General features: G+C 43.7%; 1 protein-coding gene across 2 annotated transcripts in view; it reads left to right on the forward strand.

The window, feature by feature from the left end:
• MEIS1 (Meis homeobox 1) overlaps positions 1-23547 on the forward strand; it is a 132734-nt gene that overhangs the window by 53843 nt on the left and 55344 nt on the right. For both annotated transcript variants that reach the window (XM_080813525.1, XM_080813526.1), the window contains exon 8: positions 20030-20175. In XM_080813525.1, the coding sequence (XP_080669651.1) occupies positions 20030-20175 (146 nt within the window). The remainder of the gene's footprint in view (positions 1-20029; positions 20176-23547) is intronic.

Raw genomic sequence — 23547 nt, forward strand, 5'->3', positions numbered from 1 at the left:
CTCCCCTTGCTTGTGCGTGCTCTCTCTCTCTCTGTTAAATAAATAAAATCTTTTTAAAAAATCGCTATGGTATAGTGAATTAAAATCGAAGGGCAAGGAGCTTGTTAAGCCACAAAGAGTGAGCATGCACTCACTTGTGTGTCTGTGTGAGGAGGAAGGCCAAGAGGAGAGTGGCTGGAGGGGGCACTCTAGCACGTGCCAGCTGGAGGGTCCTCACCCAGACCCTCGCAGCTGTGCAAGGACAGGAGATGCAGCCAGCTTGCCAGGCAGCCCTAACCCTTCCAGTCTGTGTGAGCTGTCACTGCCCTCGTGCTCACAAGCCCACGTGTTCTGTAGGAGGGAGTCAGAAAATGGGCTCTGCCTACAGGTTGTTTCAACCCACAAGCACAGGGGGCACCCTTCCTTGGCAGTTTTCTGAAGGGGGACTCTGGTGTGCCGAGCTCTTCATTTCTAATCCAGCTCCATTTGCTACATTCAACACTGCACAAACACGGTCGAAACCTCTTTCACTTGGTTGCCTTCTGTACCCTGGTTTTGAGAGGCTGCCTCCTGGGCACGAAGCTGCAGACATCGCTGCTCTCCTCTGGCAGGGTCCAGCAGGAGAGGACTGTCAGGAGAATGCAAATACTCACGCGTGCTCACAAGTCTCCCGTGGATTCTAGGCGGGGCATCCCCAGCCTGCATCAGCCTGGTCCTGGAGATGCGCAGAGCGGAGGCTCCGAGAACTTGTCGGGGGTCTGTGCAGCTCTGACTGTCCTACGTGACGGCCGGGCATCCCGCATGGATGCTAGTGAAAGCTGCGGTCGCTTGGAATAATCAGCTGGAGGAAGTTCCTTTTTTCCTATTCGGGGTATTGGAAGTGTGTCTCATTGCTCTAAGGAGAGTTGCATCTTCTCGGCTCTATTGTTCAACACATTTGGGGCCTGATAATGCGTTCTTAACTTTTGGATGAGTCACGTCACTCATTCCCATGCGGGTACACCCATCCCCGTAAGGAGGAATCAAGGGAAGCTGATGGTCCACCAAAGTGGCCTTTAAACTTGGGGGCGGACTTTGGGACAGCGTTGCTGTCCAGCAGAGAGGCCTGTACAGCTCAAACGCATAAGCATTTGGCCCATGGTATTAAAAACCTAAACTCCATACAACTGGTTTGTCTGAGAGATCACTGGCTAGCCCTTAACACCATAAGGCAGCTGGCATTAGCCAAAATGCTTGTCCTTGCTGCTTGATCTTGAAGGCCTCAACTGGGGTTGAGTCTGGGGTTCAAGCCTCTCCTCATCTCCCCCGATACTCCCCCAATGGTATGATCCTTAGTATCTGAAGATGAGTGCATACTCTGATTCTGTGTGTTGTGATCCATCCTCTCCCAGTTTAACATGGGGCCTTGCTGTTTTCCTAACTGTAGTATTTGTACCTTACTTTACAGTTATGTGTTGGAACCAGAGTCACCTTAAGGACGAAGGGATTCAAGTCTTATTAATACTGTTATCATTGTGGTAGCTCTTTCCTTATAAATGAATTCCCCTTTTCAACCGTATCTTTAGAAAATGGTCTTGGTTTTCTCCCATCATATCAGTAATAATAAATTAAGCCAAGAAATTGTAATTACTCTTCCATAGCCTCTGTGGAGTGGCTAAAAACATATCCATGTGTTATGATGTTCATTTCCATTCATTACAAATGAACAGGGACAGAATATTCCTGTTTGATGTCACCTTTCGCCATACATTATGACTCCCCTACCAGGGACCCACACAGTCCACTGTCCTGCCCTCCCTCACGTACTTTCTCATAAGTAAGGCCAGCTGAAAACAGGGATGTTCTGCATTAAATATAAAATAATCATTTTAACTGCTTCTACTCTAACTGACCCATCAATCACTTAATCATACCCATCTAAGCAGCAAGCAGGAGAGAGAGAGAGAGAGAGAGAGAATGAAGATATGAGTGGATCATCTGTCTGTATTTTGTTTGCTGGCAATATGAGTAGAATTTAGGCTAAGGATGATTTTCTAGCCATCCCATTGTTTCCTGTGGTGCATATATAGGTGGTGGTCTGATGCACTGTATAGAAATACAGGTTCACCAGGCTAATGAAGATGGTACTTCATTAGTCCACTTGTGACAGAGTGAGTAGCCCAATGTAAGAGGTGTCCTCAGCCTCTCCTCTCCTTTCAGTCATTTGAATCAACCAGTCAATCAGTTGCTTCATAGGTAATAGCTCTCCTTATATAGAAAGGAGGATTAACAAACGCCTGGAATGCATGACCAAATTCTTTGTTACATTTTCTTAATCACGAATTCTATATATGCCACCCATGTGGAGAGAGTGGAACTAACTCGGGGCAAGAAATTTTCTTGTAGAGAAGAGAGAGAGAAACAAAAGCTGGAATGATAAAGTTGCTTTTCAACAGTCTCACTCCTCCGTTAACTCTAAATAAATCTAAATAAATTTATGACTTCAGTTGGACTTCCATTCAACAAGCACTGGCTGCCTGCTAGTGGTTAGGCCCTGAGAATGTCCGGTGGTAAACAAGACCCATTTACTGGGCTCACGGACTCATAGACTAGTGGGAATGGCTGGTATATACACAGGCCGTGGAAATACACTGTGATACCAGCTATCATTGTTTGCATGTGGAAAATGTACCCACCTCTGTCTTGGCAGATCTTCTAAAGATCTAGAAGTTCTTCTAAAGAAGTGGCATTTTTTGTAATATTTCGCATTTCCCGAGAGTTTTCCTGTGTATAATTCTACTCGCTCTTCACGACACCCCTCTGAATTAGCTAGTTCCTTATTCCCACCAGCCCTTTGTGGGTGGAGGCAGGGAGGCTTAGCAGGGTGGAGTTGCTTCACAAAGGCTACACAGACAGTAGTGGCTGGCCTGGAACTTCAGTCCTGGGCTGTGACCTGTAGGTCAGGCGTGATTACATATGTTTGGGGAAGTGTGGAACTTGGAAAGATAAGAAATCATGGCCTGAGGTTGTGAAATCACTGTGTGACCATCTGGGATTTTACCCCTGACTCCCAGCTAAGTTTAGGAAGACCTACAAGGATCATTCCACGTTCAAATAGCCCACGCTCCAAACACCCGCTTTCGCATTAAAGAAAAAAACAAAACAAGGAAAACAAGCAAGTATCGTAGAGAAGCAATTAACATGATCACTCAGCTCAACTTTCCTCCTGTTGGTTTTCATCCTTTCTTTCATGGTAACGTGGCTCCACATAGTCACATTCCGTGCCTTGAAAGTGTTCAGGCTTCTCTGATGGAGATTATCTTTCCCTACTATGATTATGCATTTTTAAAACTCCTGTTTTTTGACTAGAGAGCAGACCGATGTGTAGCTTTGGGCTTGTGGTGACCCACTATACAACTTTCAAGCAGGCTTTTTGCTCAGACTAGACTAGACTGTTCTTCCCTGTGGCTGTCTCTTCTACACGAGAAAGAACTTGTTGCCCCAAATAATGGTGGAGATGCCTGCCTTAGAGAGACTTACTTCAGAGGTTCCTGGAAAGAAGAATGGAATACAGAGAGGATGGCCCATGTCTCCCACATCCCCTTCAGTATCAGATGTGGAAACTGCACTCTCACAGACCATCTGGATTTGACTGGATGTGATCTGGGGCTGTTTCCCGGCTCGGCATGCCGGATGGGGAGAAGGCAGGACACGCCGAAGCCCGAGCACCTGGCTAGAATCTCAGAGACACAGAGACACTGGGCAGCAAGAGGAGGCTGGGGCAGGGCGAAGCATCCTCCTTATCAAGAGGAATGAGGGCTGGGAGCACCTAAAGTGGATATAAAAGCTGGCCCGTGGGCAGGCAGCTGGGTGGTCCAAGACAGAGCGTCCAAAGGGTGTAACAAGTCCAGGCCTGGCATTTTGGATCCCCTGTCTGATAGGTGGAACCAGCAGCAAGGCATTCTAGGCCACAGGCCAACTCAGAAGTCGGGCAGGGCTGGGATGGGTGTTCTGAGGTCTATTTTCAAGGAAGAGAATCCCCTCCAGCTGGCTCCTCATGGGAGCAGTATTCAGCCCTGGGAAAGAAGACTGGCAGGGGCTGGAGGAGGGGAGGGGAATAGTGATTCCCAGGCAGCTTGTGGTTGGGGTCAAGGCAAGGCCCAGAAGGGGGACTAAAAGCAGAGCAGGAAACTGAGAGTCGTGCCCACCCTGGAGGCTCACATCTGTACGAGGAGGTGGCCTGTGTGTGGGGGCGCGGGGGGCGGTGATTGCAGCTCCGGGGAGGCCGTCGCTTCTGCGAGTCTAGGTCTAGGGGAGCGTCATGGAGCCGAGGCTACTCTGACACTTCCAGTCTTTGTGGGATGATTGTGCTGGAAAGGGAGGGGGGGCTGGCTGCCAGGTGAACTTTCTGTAGAGGCAGCTGCAGGAGCTTAGAGCGGGGTGAGATCCGGCGGGAGATGAGAGGGGGTGCAGAGTGCCCTAAAGACCAAGGTCCTTTCTGTGGGGAAAGACGATTTCTGCCTTTTGTGGATGAAAATAATTCATGGACTCTGCTACTTGCTTCTCGCCCCAGGAAGAGTTCAGATTAGCATGTAGGTGATGTCATCACTGAAAACCGCGCAGATGTGGAAGTGCTGCTCCCCTCGGGTGTGGGGGGCGGCCCGAGTGTCTTCTGCTCCAGGCTGGTGTTTCACGAAGCAACCTTGCTTGTATTTCTGGATCCCTCCTGAAGAGGAGACTTGCCTTTCTTTGATACGTAATCACTGAGAGAAAAGAAACTGTGGCTCGAGCTTGCGGTCAGCCCCTTGTCTGCTCTGTCTCGGCGGAGGCCCGTGGGCGCAGGCTCCTCCCAGCTCTCCTGCGGGCAGAACCTCAGGTTCCTGACACGGAGACACACTTGAAGACCATCTGTGGGAGCTGGAAAGTGGGTGCTTTGGAGCTCCATATATGACCGTTTTTCGGCGCTGTGCGACAGGGCTTCTATCCGCCCTGCTCTCCAGAGCTCAGGAGTCTTCTCCGGGTGCCAGTGGCTGCTCACCCGCCATTCACCGCCTATGTGACGTCTTGCCCTATGACTTTCTCCTTCAGTGTTGGGAGGCACATTCAAGACAATGGCCTCACTTTTTTGCAGTGTGACTGTTTGGGGCATTCTCCCATTCTTGCGTACAGTCCCCCCACCCCCAATCCGTAAATGCTCGGTATTTGTTTTCTTCCGCATACATTTCGGAGGTGGTTTTCACATTTAACCTTTTCCATGATCTTTGACTAAGGAACACTTGCATCCCGCTCAGGGATTGCATGCTGCTTCTCTCCTCCTTCTTTGACTTCATGGAAGGAGTGTGATCCAGGAGATGTTTGGGTCAGGCTTTGTGCTATGGGTCAGGCTTTGTGCTGGCTGTGGACCGCATGCAGCAATGAGAAAAGACACGTACTGCTACGGGAGATCTTTCTAGAAGTTAACGCATCTTGATTGTCATCGAATCTCATGGGTTAAGTGGAGAGAGTAATTCTGGAATGGTTAGGAGTTCAGCTTTGAGTCCGATGTGGGTTGGCGTTCACAAGGAGCTCTATTTCCTTATCCGTACACTGGGGCCAAGGTGAGAATGACATAAGATAATTCAGAAAAGCAATCAGTAAGGTGTGTATTCTCCAAGCAGCTCATTACTGTCTGTAAGTAGGAGTTGTCTCTATTGGTTACGAAAACAGTTTGAAAAAAACCTAAAAAACCATAACAAGTGAAGGGGTTTTTGTTTTTGTTTTTGTTTTAAGATTTTATTTATTTATTTGAGAGAGAGAGAGAGAGAGAATGAGAGAGGGGGAGCACGAGAGGGGAAAGGTCCGAGGGAGAAACAGACTCCCCACCTAGCAGGGAGCCCGATAAGGGACTCAATCCTGGGACTCCAGGATCATGATCTGAGCCGAAGGCAGTTGCTTAACCGAGCCACCCAGGCTCCGAGGGTTTTTTAAAATATGGAGAAATTGTTGTTGTTTTTTTAATTGGTTTATTTTTACCATGATAATGAATTTAACTTTACTCCTAAGGTTTTTGCGAGGATTAATTAAGTGACTGAAAATAAAGGCTAAACACAATGTCGAGTGTGTAGTAAGTGCTCAATAAATATTAGTTTTTATTATTACTGCTCATCTTCCTGTCTAGACAAGAGATGGACTGTAACTTGAAAGTTAGCCCCACTTTTCTTTACGGCATCCCGCTTGTCCTAGGCCTTAAAAGATACGTTCTTCAATGATGTAACTGTTTTCCATATTTGCAAATCAAAACCAGAAGCCTTTGCTATTATTTACCATGGAAATATTATCTGGAGAGCAGAGGACGAGGTATTATGAATTGACCCATTTTGTGTGGGGAGCGAGAACTTGTATTAATAAAACGTGTTTCCTATGTATCACTGTCCAGCCCTAGGTTGCCAGCATCTTATCGTTGGGCCCCTTAGGCAGCACCACCCACCCATTTTCCTCTGGAGCACATGTACCAAGTTCCAAGTCATTCCAGGGCTCTTTGGGGAGAAGAAAGAAAACATGAAAATGGTATGCAGTGCTAGGAGGATGGGTCTATGTATTTTGGAAAAGTAGCTGCTAGGAGGGAGAACAGGATGGGGGAGATGAGGACACATAACTAGAGTGGCCGTGATTGTTTTTCAGCTTTGGGTGCAGGGCTTAGAAGAAAGGTCCCCTTGCTCAAAGAATGTTCTCAGTAGCAAAACAACCACAGGAACCGGCATTCCCTGGACTAAGCCAGCATTGCCAGGTTCTGTCTTCAACGTTCAATGTAGCTTATTTTATTTAATCTGTTCAGTAACTCAAGGCTGTACTATTACTATGCTTCTTTTTTCCAGAGGGGCAAAATAGAGGCTTGGAGAGGTTAACCGACTTGCCCAGGGCCATGCAGCTATCAAGTGGTGAGGATGGGATTTACATGAACCTAGACAATCTGACTCCAGAGGCTACACTGCTCTCTAGTAATGCCTCCCGGACAAGTGAGCGAGGTGTTGCATGTGCTGGGGAGATGGAGGAGAGAGGGCTGTGGTACTATCAGGAGGGAGTCGTGGGACGCCTGGTGGCTCCGTCAGTTGAGCGTCCGACTCTTGATTTCAGCTCAGGTCTCCATCTCAGGGTCCTGGGGTCAAGCTCCTCACCCAGCGAGGAGTCTGCTGGAAATCCCCTCTCCGCCCTCCATACCATTATTATAGTAATGGCATGCGTTACTATAATAACATCCCCCCACTCAAGCATGTGCGCTCTCTCTCTCTCTCTCTCTCTCAAATAAATAAATGAATCTTTGAAAAACCAAAACAAAACACAAGGAGAGTCGCCTATTGGAGACATCCTGGCTTGTTCTGATATTCCAGTTAGTTCTAGAGACATCACAAGGTAATGCTCAAAATGAGGACATGAACAGCCTTTCCCTGTCCTTGTCCCGTGGGTGGAGGTACAGCCCTCGCTGTGGGTGCTGGAGGGAGACTGTGTCGTCTTCCACTGTAGCCAGGCCTGCACGTGCACCCAACATTTTCTAGCTTTATTTGCCCTTAGGGGAAGATCCCCCAGAACCTTGCTAGGATGCCTATCACAGTACTTGGACCTGCGAGGCGGCTTCAGCAGCCCCTAGGGCTTGTGAGAAATACAGTATCTCAGGCTCCTCCTCTACTGAATCAGAAACTGCGTTTTGGCAAGATCCCTGGGGCTTCATAAGTTAGATCTGGAGTATCGCTGCTGTGGAAAGTGACTTTATCCTTGTGTGCCCACCAAAGGAAGTCACCACTTAACAGAATGTGCTGATTCTGAGCGGCAAGCACCTGTCCGTAATTAACTGAGTGACTGGTGTGTGTGCCCCCAAAACTACACAAGGACTGGCATCTGGGACAGTCAGAGGAGAGAAGGTTAGAGGTAATCGCAGGTACATGCCAGTAGTTCTCAAACCTTATCTTTCAGAAACTGGTGGATTTTCAGATGGTTTTACCATAAGAGAATAACAAGCTTTTCTTTCTTTTTTATCCCAACTTCTTTCTTGCCTGTATACTTAACATCACTTCATTCTCCCCAAAGACTTCCTAATCTGCATTTTGCAGCCTAGTTCCATTTCATTTTGAATACAAAGCAATCTCCATCTGGTTTTTTCTCCCTTGACCCACCGCAGTCCCTCTTGCTCCAACTTTTGCCTTATTGCAGGAGGTGTGTCCCGCTCTCTCATCCAGTCATGTTCCGCCTTCAGCTGACCTCTCGCCCTTTCTGCACACACGCTACCCTTCCCTCTACCTCCGTATGTACTGAGAGCAGAAGAAAAGGGATGAAGAACCCTTGGACACCTTGAGAGAAGGTCCCCAGGAAGCCAGGGAGGGTCAGAAGGGGGGCTGGTGTCCTATGTTTAACCCACGCACGATGCTCACACTGAGGACTGTGCTCCATCTAGCTACACAGACCAGTGAAATGAGGGCAAGTCATGAAAAGAGTTGCTATAGAACGTGGACACGGTATTCTGGTTAATCTGCTCTTGCTCAAAAGTGATGTGGTCCAGATGAACAGAATCCTACTTTTTTAGATATTCAAAAAAGTTAGGGGCATTTTTAGGAAAATGTCTCCAGACTACACATAACACTGTATCATATCTAATCTTCACAAGCTTAAAATAATTTAATTCAGTAGATACGTGATTTATGGTGCTGTGCTACATAGTTTTGTTTGTTTGTTTACACAGCCTCTTTAACATCTATAGGGCTGTTTTCCTCTCCGCTAAAGGGCCCTTGTGGGCCGAGTTCTTTCTTGACTTTTTATCATCTTACATTGTGACAAAACTCTCAGTCTACAAACTATGAGGCGGGAAATGAGATGAGTAAACCTTTGAAAGCAACATCTAAAGTACACAGAACAGTTCTCTGATTAAGGGTCTTATGGTCATTTCTCTGTAAAAAAAAATCTGTGAGCTTTGCCACATATAATCTGTGACCCTAATCCACTGGTTTTCAAACTTGGCTGTACATTTTAATCATCTTGGAGCTTTAAAAATCATTAATGCTGGGATCTCACCCTCCAAAATACTAATTTAATTGGTCTTGGGTACAGTGTAGGCATCAGGATTTGTGAAAACTACCGCATGATTCTATGTGTAGCCAAAGTTGAGAACCACTTCAACCGCTTCTAATCTGCATGTTGGAAATTTTTTTTTATTAAACCCACATTCTCAAGTGCATTCTATATAACTGAGTTTGCTGAAGAAATGAACTTTTTGATAAATAAATGTTATCTTTTCTGTGTAAGTGTACATATACACACTCACACAGGTATATCACACTCACACAGGTGTGTATATGTAGGTATATATGTATATATACCTACATATACACACACACATACAGAGTATATAAAAATTTAAAAACAAATTATATGGCAAGCATTTGAGGATCTCACAAAAATAAATGGGGTGTGTGTGTGTGTGTCTGCCTGGCTATAAGATCCCATGTGTGGCATTCGTTTTCTGCTTTTGTTTTTGTTTTGACTGAGGGATTTATTTTCGTGGTTAAATAGAATTTTGAGGTCATTTGTTAATATATGATTTATATATTTTTGGAGGACTATCTCAAGGAATTTGGCGTACATTACTATAATAACATTAAAAAGGTAAAATACTAGTTCCTCAAATGCTTTCTGAGATGTTGCTTCAAAACAAAAGTTTATGACTTTTACACTTTTACACTGTTTTACCTTTGCTACTATAGCACATTTTCTTTCTTTTTTTTCTTAGAAAAAGATTGGGGGATTTCCATTTTGTTTTACTGTTAGTATAAATACAAAGATGTCAGTAACATCTTGCAGTGCACTCACATCCTGAAGTTTGTAAGACTTCATTAAGAAGTTATGCTGTTTTTGCAGGGATTTTCCATGGTGTTTGGTTGTAAAAAAAAAAAAAAAAAAAAAAGAAAGAAAGAAAAGAAAAATGCTGAATGGATGAAAAATGAGTAAAATCTGTGTTGTTTTGTTTTTTTTTTCTTTCCTTATTCATCATTGCTGTTTGTCCTCTGCATGTAGGTAACTAATTTGCTGTTGTTCCCCTGAGGGGAATTCAAGTCAAAAAGTCATATTGAATGACTAGGAAAAGGTCTTCCTATCTCAAAAAAACAAAATACAATGATTTTTTAAAAAAATTTGGAAAATGTAGCCGATTTCTTGGTACATCTTTTATCTGTCCGTGGTACTCTATTCATAGAAACACATGCAGAAAATAAATCATAAGTGAACTGCAAATATGAATACTGACCAACTCTGACAATTCTTCCTTTCCATGAATTTAGAAAGTCCTATTTCTTCCCTCAATTCTATCAATGGCATATTAATATAATACAACAGATTTTCTTTGTGTTCCCTAAAAATCCGGTGAGCATTTTCATTCTGGGTCTCCGTTGTTTGGTTGGATTCTTTTCATACTTTTTACCCTCCTATGTTTTATGCATGGTTTGTGGTCTCCGTGAAGAATCATGAAGTAATAGATGCTTAATAGAGTGAATTTATTTGTAGCAAAGGAGTTCTTCCAAATTTATTCCAACGGGTTGGTGATCTCTGAGTTATAAACGCCCAGATCACAGGAGTGTCCTCCGTATACACACACTTGTTCAGCCAAGATCTCTTACTGCTATTCTCACTGCTGTGCACTCCCAGGACGCATTCACTGCCACCACAGTTTCTGTGAAAAAGAAAGAAACACTGAACAAGGTGAGAGATGAGTGACTTCCCAAATGCAGGAGGGATGAGCAAGGGTGAGTGGTTGAGGGTGGAGGGATGCAAGGACAAGTTTGGGAACTTGATCCTGGGCTCTCCTGAAAGGCTGGCATCTGCTGATTAAAACAACAATTAACAACAAAACTTCCCCAGTACCAGCTTTCTTTTTTTCTTTTTTTTTTTTTTAACTTTACTTAGTACTGGGCACCTGGATGGCTCAGTCGGTTAAGTGTCTGACTTCAGCTCAGGTCATGGCCCCAGGGTCCTAGGATCATGTCCTACATCAGGTGCCTTGCTCAGTGGGGAGCCTGCTTCTCCCTCTGCTCCTCTCCCCTCTCATGCTCTCTCTCAAATAAATAAATAAAATCTTTAAAAAATAAACAAAAGAACTTTACTTACTACTCTACCTGAAATTCTGCCATTTAAGGATTCATTTGCATTAACAAATTTTCTTTCAAAGATGCCCACATTTCTGGGAAGGTGAGGGGGCATCAGGTTTTCTCCCTGAGTCTCCATTAGTGCTTGCAGATCGCTTTCTACTTCAACAGGTCTGGCTTAGATGAACTAGACTGAAAGGCTGGGTATTTGGGTCATTGGGAGATGATAAGTGTGAACTCACAGCAGGAAAAGGATAGGTGTGGGTGGGGTGTCCACAGTGGGAGGCCAAGGGCCCCTACAAGGCACTGGGAGAGTGGGAAACTCCAGGAGATGCCTGCTGAGCAATGGAAGTGACATACAGAAAAGGAGGTACGAAAGGCACTTACACATCCTTGAGTATTTTCCTCGGCTGATTCTATGTGCAGAAATACGAGGAAAAAAGCCAACAACTCATCTCCTTCTTCTTCTACTTCCTGCACCTAGCGCTCCGGTGTTGGAACTTTATTCCCTTAATGAGTTACTTTGGCTTTGATGAGCAAGCCTTGGGACCCAACACCATTCATAACTTGCTTCTATGTGAAAATATGTTCCAGTGTCCAAGAGACCTACTTACAGATTAACTTCAGAGTGTGATCTGTGCCTGTGCTGGGGTCTACCTGAATGGACTCATTCCGCCATCTTAATTTGGAATCAAGTGCTTTGTTAGGTTGAACTAGAAAGAGACCTTGGGGAATGAGGCTTTACTTGGTAACATTGAGGTAGTACTGGGGCATGTGATGGAGAAGAGACTGATGATGCCACAGAAGTACGTGTGGGTCACTACTCAAAGCCTAGGGACAGACACCCAAATCCTGAACCATGGCCCACAAGGCCCTGAGTGGACTTACTCCTCACACCTCTCCAGCCTCATGTGGTCCTGCTTTCCCACGTTCCCATTCTGTGGTTGTATCACACTTCCAGACACAGGGCCCTTATACCTGCTGTTCCTATGGCCTGCAGTCCTTTCTCTGCTCTCTGCTCTTCTAGGCTGCTCCCCATGGCCGCTCGATTTTCTCCACCCTTCAGATTCTGCTCCAGATTCCTCCTCAGTCATCTCCTTTGTTTCGACACTCACAGACCCGTGTTTCTTTCTGATTGAATATAGTCATACCTTTATCCCTGCGATTATTTTGTTTTACATCTGTGCCCTCTATCTGGAAAGCTCTGTAGAAACAGGGACTCTTTCTGATTTTGTTCCCCATTTGTATCCCTCATGGTTGACATAGTGTTTGGGACATAGTCAGAATTCAGTACATTTCTGTCAAAAGAATAAATGAATGGTAAGAATGACCGCTTAGGCAAAAGGTGGTTACCTGTATAGGGCTCATTTTTATTTATTTTTTTTTTTTTTATTTTTATTTATTTATTTATTTATTTTTTTTTTTTAGGGCTCATTTTTAAAGTCCATGCTTTACTTTTCAGAAAAGGAGGCAGTACCTTCGTTGAGAGAGTTACTTCCTCCAGGCTCAAGTCTCCATTCCTTCTGTTAGGTTTCTGTGATGTCAGGAGTCCAGAATAAGGCTATGAGCTCATTCCACAGAGGCTAAGTATTAACAAGCATTTGTCACTGTTTAACAGACCTAAATCAACGAGAAAGGAAAAGCTTCATGGCAAATCTCTATAAAGCCAACCTTGGGAAATGTACCTAGGCATTTCTTCTTATAAGTGCCAATAATGTGTTTATTTAAAGTTTGCTTATTCTTAATCTTCTCCCCCACTTTTCCTTACCTCTGTCTTATCAGTCACTGCCATTAGTGTATCTGTAACACTGGCCATTTTTTATGCCCCTTCTAGAACCTCACACTGCATGGCAGGTGCCAACATCTAACTCCTTATCTTGGTTTCCAAAGGAACCACCTCCAGATTTTCAGGGAAGTGGTGGGTGGTAACATAAAACATACGAGAATGTGCTTTCCTTTGTTATTTTTCTTTGATCAACTGAGAATCACTTTGAACTAAGAACAAGGATATGTTAAACACCTAAGGATGAGAAGAGATACAGAAGGGAGGCTGTGGTAACAGAGCCCTAATTCAAGTCAAACTCAAAAGTGAACCATTGGATTTAGAGAATTATGTATTTGTATATCGGCTGCAAATTTGAAGATATATAAAGTCTACTGTGTTTCTCTTAAAAATGCGTAATAAGACTTACGGGGTTGTATTAGGTTTTCACTGATCTTATAAAATCCTTTCTAATGTCTCTGAGGACCCTGTGGCAGTCAGTCTGTATGATAGTATCAGATACTAAGGTCCTCCGATAACCTGTTGCTGAAAATTTGCTGAGGCGGATGTGGAGGAATGCTGTGGGGATGGCCGATCCATGACTTGGTAAAACTAAGGAAAAGCCAGAGTTCTAGAGTTTTGTATTTAGCACTGAGTCTGTAAATTTCGAGCCTGGAGTCTGAGCTCAGGGTGCAACTGTCTGCTGAGAGACAGTTGAGTTTCTTTGCGAGGATAAAACTAGGAGATCTGTCAAGTGATATATTTAAAATTAAAAATTCAGAGGGAAGCAAAACTTTTGCTTTATTTTTTAGAGTTGAACTCAGAAAAATGTACAAACAGCAAGACATTTTAGTTAGGTGGAAAGTTTTAAATTGTAATCGAAGGAAGTAGAAATGTATTCCTGAGAAACTATGGCAAAGACTAGAAAGAGCTCCGATTCTCTCACTCCGTCCATCTTTTTGTCCAAGATGAGCTGAAAGATTCCAAGGAAAACGTCCCAGCTTTGGAGGATGCATTTCCTTTATGTTTTCTTAGAGTTTTACTGATTTTTCCTTGGTGGATATTCCTCAAGAGTTTAAGCATGTATCAAAAAGGATTATAACAGCTGGAAATGGAAACTGTGGTTTTCTCCATGCAGTGAAAAAAAAAATGCATTCGCTCAGTCATTCACTATGCCATTGACAGGTCTGTATCCTGGACACTGGGATAAGCCCGGGGCTAGAGAATCTTAGAGGGGGAGTATGACCCCGTCCCTGCTTTCATATATCCTATAATCAAGCCGAGGGGACATAGACTATAGAACACAACAGTCCAGCTGGATGGAGTGCGACGTGTGTTGGGATGAAGGAGTGTCGGGAAAAGAAAAATTGGGGATTGGGGAGGGGTGTCACTGAACAGCCAGAGTTCAGCACATGCTTCTTAGAGGAGATGGCAGTTGAGCTGAACCTAAAAAAAGGCCACCAAGGAGCTTGCCAGGAAGGGCGGTGCAAAGGGGGCTACACAGGGGACCTAGAAGAGGTGTGAGAGCCACGCCTGTGGGGAGATGCTGAGAAGGTCAGGAGGCTCGGGGTCTGGGGGGGGCGGGGGGAAGCAGCAGATAGGCTGCAAACAACCCGGGGCGGAGAGAGAATGTGAAAGGCCTTTCATGCCAGGCTCCAAAGTGTGACCTTTATCCTGAAGGCAAACCATAGCCACAGCAGATTTTAAGAGGCAGGGTTATAAGATCAGATATGTATTTTAGAAAACTCATTCTGGCAGCGATTACACATTCTCAGTGAAGACAAAACACTTCTTTATAACCTCTGAAGTATTCTAGCTGGTTCCTGAGAAAGGGTTGTCTATAATTCTCACCATTTATCCTCTTAACATAACACAGAAACATTATCCCATCTGACTTCTGGCTAAGTAGACACAGCCGTGATCTGGAGAGGTGGGTTTGGGGTAGTTTTACATTCTTCCTAACAACCTGGCACACTCGGATAGCTCCACTACAAAAGAAACCCGACCTCTCCATACTGACGGGGTGTTTGCACCAGCAGCCCCTGGAAGGGCAGGAATGTTCTACACACTGTGTAAGGGCTGAAATGCCATATTGTCTTGTAGATATGCTATGTGAGAAAACAGGCAAGAGGGAAAAGCCCTTAACACTGGTTGAAAAGTTAGCCAGCGTACAACACGAGCTGTACAGCCTTAATGCTTTTGAACTGACCATTTCGTCCCCTTTTAAGACATGATAGACTTTACTCCGTATCAAAAGATGCCATTACAGATGGCCTTGGTTTTGAGTCTACTTCTATTTCTGGGACCAACATTCGGTTTCCAAACACTTGAAGATGCGTAAAGCGAAAGTGAAGGGGAGGACCTGGCTAGGAACTATGGAGTCTTCCTGGCAAAATTGTAAATGAACTGTTCTGATGCTCTAGCAAAACAAGAAGGTCCACAACCTTACACCTTCATCTGCCCCGGCAGTTGAAAGTTCAGGTCCCTAATTAGGAGTTTAGCCTCCCCGACAGAAAGAACGCTCTGACAGACAACCCATTTTTATTTATACCTGCTGACCCACCGACCCTGGAAGTTCCTCTCCGTTGTGATGTAAATCTTGGGCACTTTTGGGGGGTTTTGTTTTTGCCTGGCTCAGAATAGGTTTTGGGGATGGGCAGTCCTGGGGTTGGGTTGGAGCCGGGAGAGGGCGTTAGGAAGAAGAGAAAAAAACGGGAGCAGGGCTTTGACCTGCCGGAGAGGAGCCCCTGCTGACACGGTCAGTCTGACCCATTGAATGGCCTGAATACGGTAAATGCCGCTTTATCCTGCCTTGAAAGGCACGAGATAGCACAGTCTAAATGCCCGGGCATGCTTAAATAGGCGACTCGGGATGTTTGAGTCGAGCGTGTTTGAAATCTGAGCTCTCTGACAGCCTGGGAGCTGCCACAGGTCACCTGCCTTGCTCCGCAGGGACAGACCAGGTCTCGCAAGAAATTGTCCGTAGACGAATTGTAGTACAAATTCCTTTCTTTGTTGGTTGGCCTCTTTCACTAGACCATGGCCTATAAAATTTTGTAAAAACAATTCTTAAATATTATTTGAAAGGGCAAATGGCCCACGCTGAAAGGTTTGACAGTTTGACATATAGTGCATGGTTTTGATAGCTCGGAAACTGGAAAGTGTGGCCAGGATTCTTACCCCTGCTCGTTAGAAGCCTGGTGTTTTTCACGGAGTGTCTTGTTGCTGCCGAGTCCCTCTGCTCCCTGCAATCTGACAGGCAATGAGTCCGCTTCAGTGAGCTTCAATCCTTTTAGACTAATTCGTGAGAGAGCAGAAAAACGGCTAGCACCTTGGACTCCAGCGTCCAAAATGCACAGAACCAGGTACTGCCAATTAAGAAGCCATTCGGATAATCATATCAAAGCAGTTTGCTTCGGAGGCTTCTCATAAGGCCAGAGCCGCTGCTTGGGGGAGAGAGAGAGAGAGAGACAGAGAGAGAGAGGGAGGGGAGCCCAGAGTTTCACTTGAGTGAGAGAGAAAGAAGGGATTTGAGTGGCCCGGTCTCATCAGAGCTGGGGAGTCACAAGGAAGTGGATTTCTGCGTTAGAATGTTGCATACGTGTAGGCAGCGTGTGCCTTGCGCCCATCGGCTGCCTCTGCATAGCCAAAGGCCATTTTCGGGAGCCTCTGGCCCCTCAGTCACTGGCCTGCTAGTTAATTGCCACACGGACTTCATGACACATGGGCAGATAATATGACATTTTCGGTTTCTGTCACTAGCAAACGCCACAACGTTGCTTGCACTAGTTGCTAAGAAGCTGTCAGAAACCATTAGCAATTGGCTAAAGTCGCCCTATGGCATTTCCTCATAGCATCAGCAAAACGAGCATAAATCACCCACTGGAGCCTACTGCTATCCTAATGAGGCTGTAAGCTTGTTTATGGACTAGCATCATTTTTATGATTATTTCCACCTTTTCAGTTTGCCTTCATTTGGCGGCAGGAGAAGTCAGCTCCAGGAATGAAGTCACTGCTGACATTTTACAAATGTGGTTCAGAGCCGCTGCCTGCTACCATGTGGTCGGCCGGCGGTTCTCCAAGTTTGTTTAGTGATCTTAAAAATAAAAAAAGGAAATAAATCCTCCAGAGACCACATCGAGGTGACTGTATCAAATTGCAGAGTGAAGGGAAATGCTAAAGGTACAATTGACCATTTAGACTTTCCTCCGAGGTGGAGATGTTTCGAGATCCATTTTCAATTCCAGAAAGTGGAAGAGGTTAAACAATTTATTAAAATCTATGGAAGTGTTTGCTTTTAGAATCATGTGTTTTAGTATTGCTCTTCTCCTTCCCCATCTTCTCCGTTTCCCTAACTTGTGTCGGGAAGGAGCAGGGTTTATTGTTTTAGGCTTTTCTGAACATGCACCAGTATTTACACTGGATTGAAAGCATTTGCTTCCAATGAAAATCTTGTCTTAGATTACAACCCAGCAGTGTAATTTCCCTCCCAGATGGGAGTAAAGTAGCTGTATTTGCCTAAAAACAGTAGGAAGAACAAACTGTGCATTAAGCCAAGGCTGTTTTTGGCTTGAGCTAATGATGTAATAGAAACCTTTTATTCGGGAGAGGGTCACTGCCAAGGGACTGAAGGGGGTGATCTGGCTCCTGCTTGAAAGGTTTCTCCATTGTGTCTACATAAGTCTTCACTTAAAAAATTCTGTTCCTAATGCTGCTGCTTTCATACAGCAGAAATAAACAGGAAAGGTTCTGGTGAGTGTTACACATGGAATGCAGAAAGCCTTCCTCTCCTAATGGAGTATATAATTCAGGTGCCCTCAAGGCACGCTTTCAGGAATTCTTTTGCCTGAGGTAATGGGAAGCTAAGGCTGCTTTAAGGCCTTGATTATCTATTGATGCACAAAGCTGGAAAAAAGTCATCTCCGCTGGATTATAGTAGATATTTCCATAAATTATCAATGAATTCTCTTCGAGGCAGGCACTAGGCATTGCCTGCTAAATTAATCTGAAGGGGTTTTGAGACGGATGGAAAGGCTATTTTTTTTAAGGTGGAAAACAATCATGGAGAGGTGGTGAAAAACTGTCATTAGGTTAGAAGCTTTTCATTTTTAATCAATGATCAAGTAATATGTTTCTTTTCCTCAGTTACCTTTTGCATATTGAAAGTGGATTAGCCCATTGAAATTTTAAATGCTGTTGAGTTGGTTTCTTTTCTCATGTTTCTTTAATGAATTGTTATTTTATATGGTGAATTGCTTCTCTGAATAAAAAGCCTCTTTAAATACTGGACTTTCAAGGAATTTATTAGGCAAATCCAAGGGGACTCCTTATAAAACACTTGGTTATGCAAATAATGAGAGTTTGGTGGGGTGGAAGGAGCACTGATTTAGGGATGTGGGTGTCTGGTCCTGCAGGGGCCTGCCAGCCCCATCCCTGCTGGGTGACCTTGGGCAAGTCACCCAAGAACTTTCTCCGCTGCTGCTACAGCGAGGGACTTGGGATTGTGGGTCTTTACGACCTTTTCCACCGAGAGCACAGCTACGATCGTGTGGAACCTAACAAAATAGATGGATTTTTAAATACAATAAAATGATGGATTTTTAAAATTCAAAAAAATCACACTCAGAAAAGTTCTGCAGAAGTTTTGTGTTCGTGGCATATGCTGTAATCATAGCAGAAATGTTGGAATTTAGTCTGTTCCTCACCCAACAGTTTTTAAAGTTTACCTCGGTACAAGTTAAGGTGATTTGGGGACAATTTCCTTTTGGAGGGGGGGATGGGCAGGGGATTCCTGAGGGAGCTGTTAAGAACAATTGATTAATGGCAACATAATGACTGTAGATTAGATTGCAATAACTGAAATCAAGGTAGTATATTTGTACCTAGTGTATTTAGGTAACAGAAATAAGGAATACGGAATAAGTTCATGAGGCGGTGAGGCTAGTTCCAATATACAGTGGCTAGGAAACTTGTCTCACCCGAGTACCCGATTCCTGGGCACGTGGACGGCTCTCCAGTGATGTACGGAACCTGGGGAATGTGCTCGTAGGTGAATGTGTTGCCTCGCTGCAAAGCCTTGCTTCTGTAGCTCTTCTTCCTGGGCTGGATCCACCTGTCCCTTTCTCAAAGTCGGTGCTTTCCTTGGAGAGCTGGGACAGCAGGTAGGGAGGCACGTTTGACAGAAGCTCGGCTGCCTTCTACTGTAGTGGGTTTAGTCCAGGCTTGTTTTTCCCATGAGGTTTCGTGCCAGAACACAAAGTATACTTAGTTTCCATTCGAACCCTATGACTTGTTTCGGACAGTGTGGTTATATGGGCAGAGATTTCATTCTTTTGGCCTTATTCAACACGGCACTGTAAAAGGAATATTACATTTTTTTTTATGGTGTCACAGAGCCAGAATATTTTCTAGAAGAAACAACGTACATGTTATAACACAAATCAATGGAAGAATCGGATCCAGTATTCAGGAATTTGTAAACAGGTGACTTTTCAAATGAGAAAGATTTAATCTAGAAGAAATTTTAGAAATTACCTGGACTTTTAGGGTAATACAGTTCCAATGGACTATGAGTTCAACATCACTTTATTTGACTTACATAGTAATTGTTTCCTAATTAAAAAAACTATTTCAGGAGTTTTGCCCTTACTAAACTTGATGCTCTCTTTTTATGACAAGAAAAATTATATTCTATTTGAAGCATTCCTATGTCAAGCTGCTCAGATGATGGATTACTTACATTTCCATGGCCTACTTTAGTCTTCAGATAGATCACTTGTGGAAATAGTTGATATCCTAAATGCATCCTCTCACAAGTTAACATCAACGACTATACGTGGGGTTTGGATACCCAGGCAGGGACAGCATCTCTGCCCATGGCCACCACCATATTTAACTGACCACATCTCAGCTATACACATCTGAATCATCACCATGGCAACCAAAAAAACCTCCTAAAGAGATTGGCTATTTCCCTTCATTCCCTTTGACCTTTCCCACTGTTCTTTGGAAGAAGTTCCTTAGACCTGACTACTTTTGAACCTAGGCCTTGTTCTTTCTCTTTGTCTTGGAAAAAAAATAAAAAGTGCCAAATAAACTATTAATCATTTATATTGCTCTTTTGGTTTTGTTTATATCCAAAGGCATTCTATTTGAATAAAGCATGTCAAGGTAGCATCAGTCAAAATTTGATTCACTATGTTTGCAGGTGATGGCTTGGACAACAGTGTAGCTTCCCCCAGCACAGGTGACGATGATGATCCAGATAAGGACAAAAAGCGTCACAAAAAGCGTGGCATCTTTCCCAAAGTAGCCACAAATATCATGAGGGCGTGGCTGTTCCAGCATCTAACAGTAAGTGGATTCTAAATGACATATGTAAACTAAATATGGACGGTGAACCAGTTGTGATAGAAAAGAAAATGGGGGAAGAAATGATCCCCTCTGCACTTGGAGTATTTCATAAATCTCTGTGTTCCCCTAGTTTTTACCAAAGTGTTAGCACTTAATTTCCTAGCTACTTACCCCAAATGAGGAGTTTTATTTGAAGTTCACTATTGCAATTTTGTTAACTGTAAGTCATAAGGTTTAGGAGTTCCTGTGACTTGTGATTTTAAGTATGTGTGTTAATGATGTTGCTTTTCTCAGTGTGACTCTGAGGTACTTAGAACCAACTCCTACTAAGAAAAAAGTAAGCCAAACCCCAGAGAGAAGGACTTAATTTCTTTGAACGCTTTAGCGGACCTTTCTAGCGAATGGTCCAAAAAGTTTAAATCTTGTTGCAATGGCAAGATGTTCACATAATTTGCTTTTAAGTGGTTTCAATGGCCCGGTTGCCATTACAAAACATTCATCTGAGTCAGGGCCGCCCAGTGAAAGTTGTCCCAGTACTTAGAACTGTAAAGGAAACAGCAATATAGCGTCGGCTCTTCCTGTGTAGTCCCCGGTGACTTTTCAAGCAGAGTAACAGTTTATATTGTCTGTGTGAGTATTGCTGTTTTCACTGCAGGAATTCTCCTGGAGATGTGAGAAACTGGAGATTAGGGGCTTTATGCCACCAAGGGATTTGTTTTGTTTGGTTATTGTTCTGAATGAATTTCATGTTCAAAATATTTATAATCATAATATTTTGGTAGATATTTTTGTAAGTGCATACTGACTTAATGACATCTCAGAAAGAAGACCAAATGAAAATTTATGGATAAAATAATATTTTAAAAATCAGCAAAATTGTTGGCAAGGGGAACTTCCACTCTTAAGGGCAAAGGTTAAATTTAAATAGGTCTTAGCCTCGCCTCGCCTCGCCTACCCTAGCCTAAAATGAATTAATGCTAAAAATCTTGGCTTTTTGAAAAATGTCAGAAGCAAACTCTTTATGTTACTATTTTTAGCTTAGTTTGCTTCTTCTGAAAGTCATTTATTTTTCGGTATCAAGGTCAACTCTGCATTGTCGCCAATGTACCCAAGTCTGTTGACCCTCATGCCTTTGCCCACTTTCAGAGCTGTGTCCACCAGTGACTTGTACTATTACAGGGAGACACACAGGGGCTGTCGAAGGCCACACTGGTTCTGCTCTTTTGGACAGAGGCTACGCCTCCAATAACACTCGAGGGTCTAAATTAATCCCGATTTTCCAGCATCTGTGAATAAAACAAAAACTGAGAACAGCAGGAGTCACTAAAAAAAAAAAAAAAAAGTTTCCTCCCTTCCACCATCATGATTCCAAACAGCGACCAGCCTCCAATGACAGTTTTGGAATCAGTTTTGGAGGTTGGTTAATGCTGGTGGTGAGCTGAAGCTTTAGATGGCATAGCTGATTTTAACATCATATTAGGTTTACCTAAAACCCAGTTCGGGTGCCATTGCTTACCTGACACTTGGTACAAGGATGTGGATAGTTTGAGATCTGCCTCGTGCAAGGTGCAAGGTTGCTGCTGGGGATTACCAACCACGACTAAAAAGGGGGAGGGAAAGGATAGGGTCCGGAGGGCACAGAGGGCACGGAGGGCACAGCAGGAAGAATAAGTAGCCGGAGATAAGAAGTGACAGTCGGTCAGAGGTGCTGAGACAGCCATGCTGATATTTCATCACTGGGGCTGACCAGCCAACCTGATCTGGTGGATGGGGCGGGAGGGGACAAAATCAGGTGGCCCCAGAAGTTAACAACCTGAGTCTATTTCCTGTACTAACAGAGAGAGGAAAAAAAAAAAAAAAGAATGGATTTCATCAGCCTCCATATCAGTCCACAGAGGAGCTGTGGCTTTCCTTGAAGCTGAGGTGCCCCTGAATAAAATATAATCAAATATTGGTTCAGACCGGATCAGGAGAGAGAGAAGCAAGTTCTTTTATTCATCCACCAGATTCCTGGTTTTCTAGGTCATACCCTTGGGAAGAACCTTGCAGAGAGCTATATTATCTTCTTAAAACAAAACAGAGAACTTCCTTAGCAGCCAGCAAGATCTTTCCTGCATTGCGGTGCATTTTGTGGTCCATATGTTATTTGGGCAATTGGATTAGAAATTATTCATAAACTGCCTGATTTCTTGAGGTCAGGCTAATTTCTTTCAGTTTGGGGGTCTGTGCTGGCCTGTACCACTACTGCCCCGGTAGGGGAAACCCATTTGTCCACATCTCTATGAAGGCTCACAGAAATTGCCTTGCAGTTCACATCTGGGTGTGCCCAACTGCTTCCCCACTCCAGTGCCATGTGCGCATACAAAAATATCGATCATGGTGACCATCTCGAAAAAGCAAATGTCTCATAATATCATCCAAAAAGCAAAGGAGATATATTTAAATTTTCTCCCTCTTTCCTTCCCCCAACGAAAGTGATTCCCTTCCCTCTTCTCCAATTACAAGGCCAGATAGAGCTGCAGTTACCAGGAACACCCTTCTCCTTGTCTTGTTACACTTCTTGAAGGAATGCACCAACTGCTTAGGTATTGTTTATAGTCAGAAGCTGATCATAATAAATTCTATGGGGAAGGACCTCTGGAGTTTAAGAAGAGTTTTGTTAGTTGTTCCAATGTAAGTAAGTCCTGGTATCTCTGTACTAATCTTTTAGCAAGTTTATTTCAAGTTCTGAGAGTTCTTCCAGAGGCACAATTCATTCGGAAGATGCTACAAATTTTAAATGATCACATTCTTGCCATATGATTAATGTAACTTCTCTAGAAAATCCTGTCTGAAATCTTGCAAGATGCAAAAGAGCAACTGAAACTCTGGCTAATTAAAACAATGGCAATAACAATTCATTAGCAAATTGTAAAAACTGATTTTTTAAATGCCAAGAAACCTCACATGCCTTTTTGAAAGCAAATTCCTACTTTTTTTTTCTTTTCCAAATAAATGGGTCAATCTTTACATTAGATTTATTCAGTTAAAACAGCAACAATAACAAAAACCGGCCTTTGAAAGGGTTTTCAAGCATTTGTGTGTTGGAGGAGTAGAAAAGGCCCAGGAAAAACAAACCAAAACACAACAAAACAAAAACCCCAGCTGCATAAGAAAAATGTACTGTTGTGTAGCCGTCTACAGGTAGGTTTAAGCAGTAGCACATTTTACTCCTCCAAGGAGAGAACTAAAGCTTCATTCTTGGACTCATGGTTTCTAGTGAGCTAAACTGGAAATGCTTGTATATGATGAAAATAATAAAAGAAAAAGGAAACAGATTTTAAACTTTGGTGATTATGGGATAAAAGGAAATTTCAGGGATGTAAATTTCCA

This window comes from Martes martes (genome assembly GCF_963455335.1).
Source record: "Martes martes genome assembly, chromosome: 9".
Lineage (NCBI taxonomy): Eukaryota > Metazoa > Chordata > Mammalia > Carnivora > Mustelidae > Martes > Martes martes.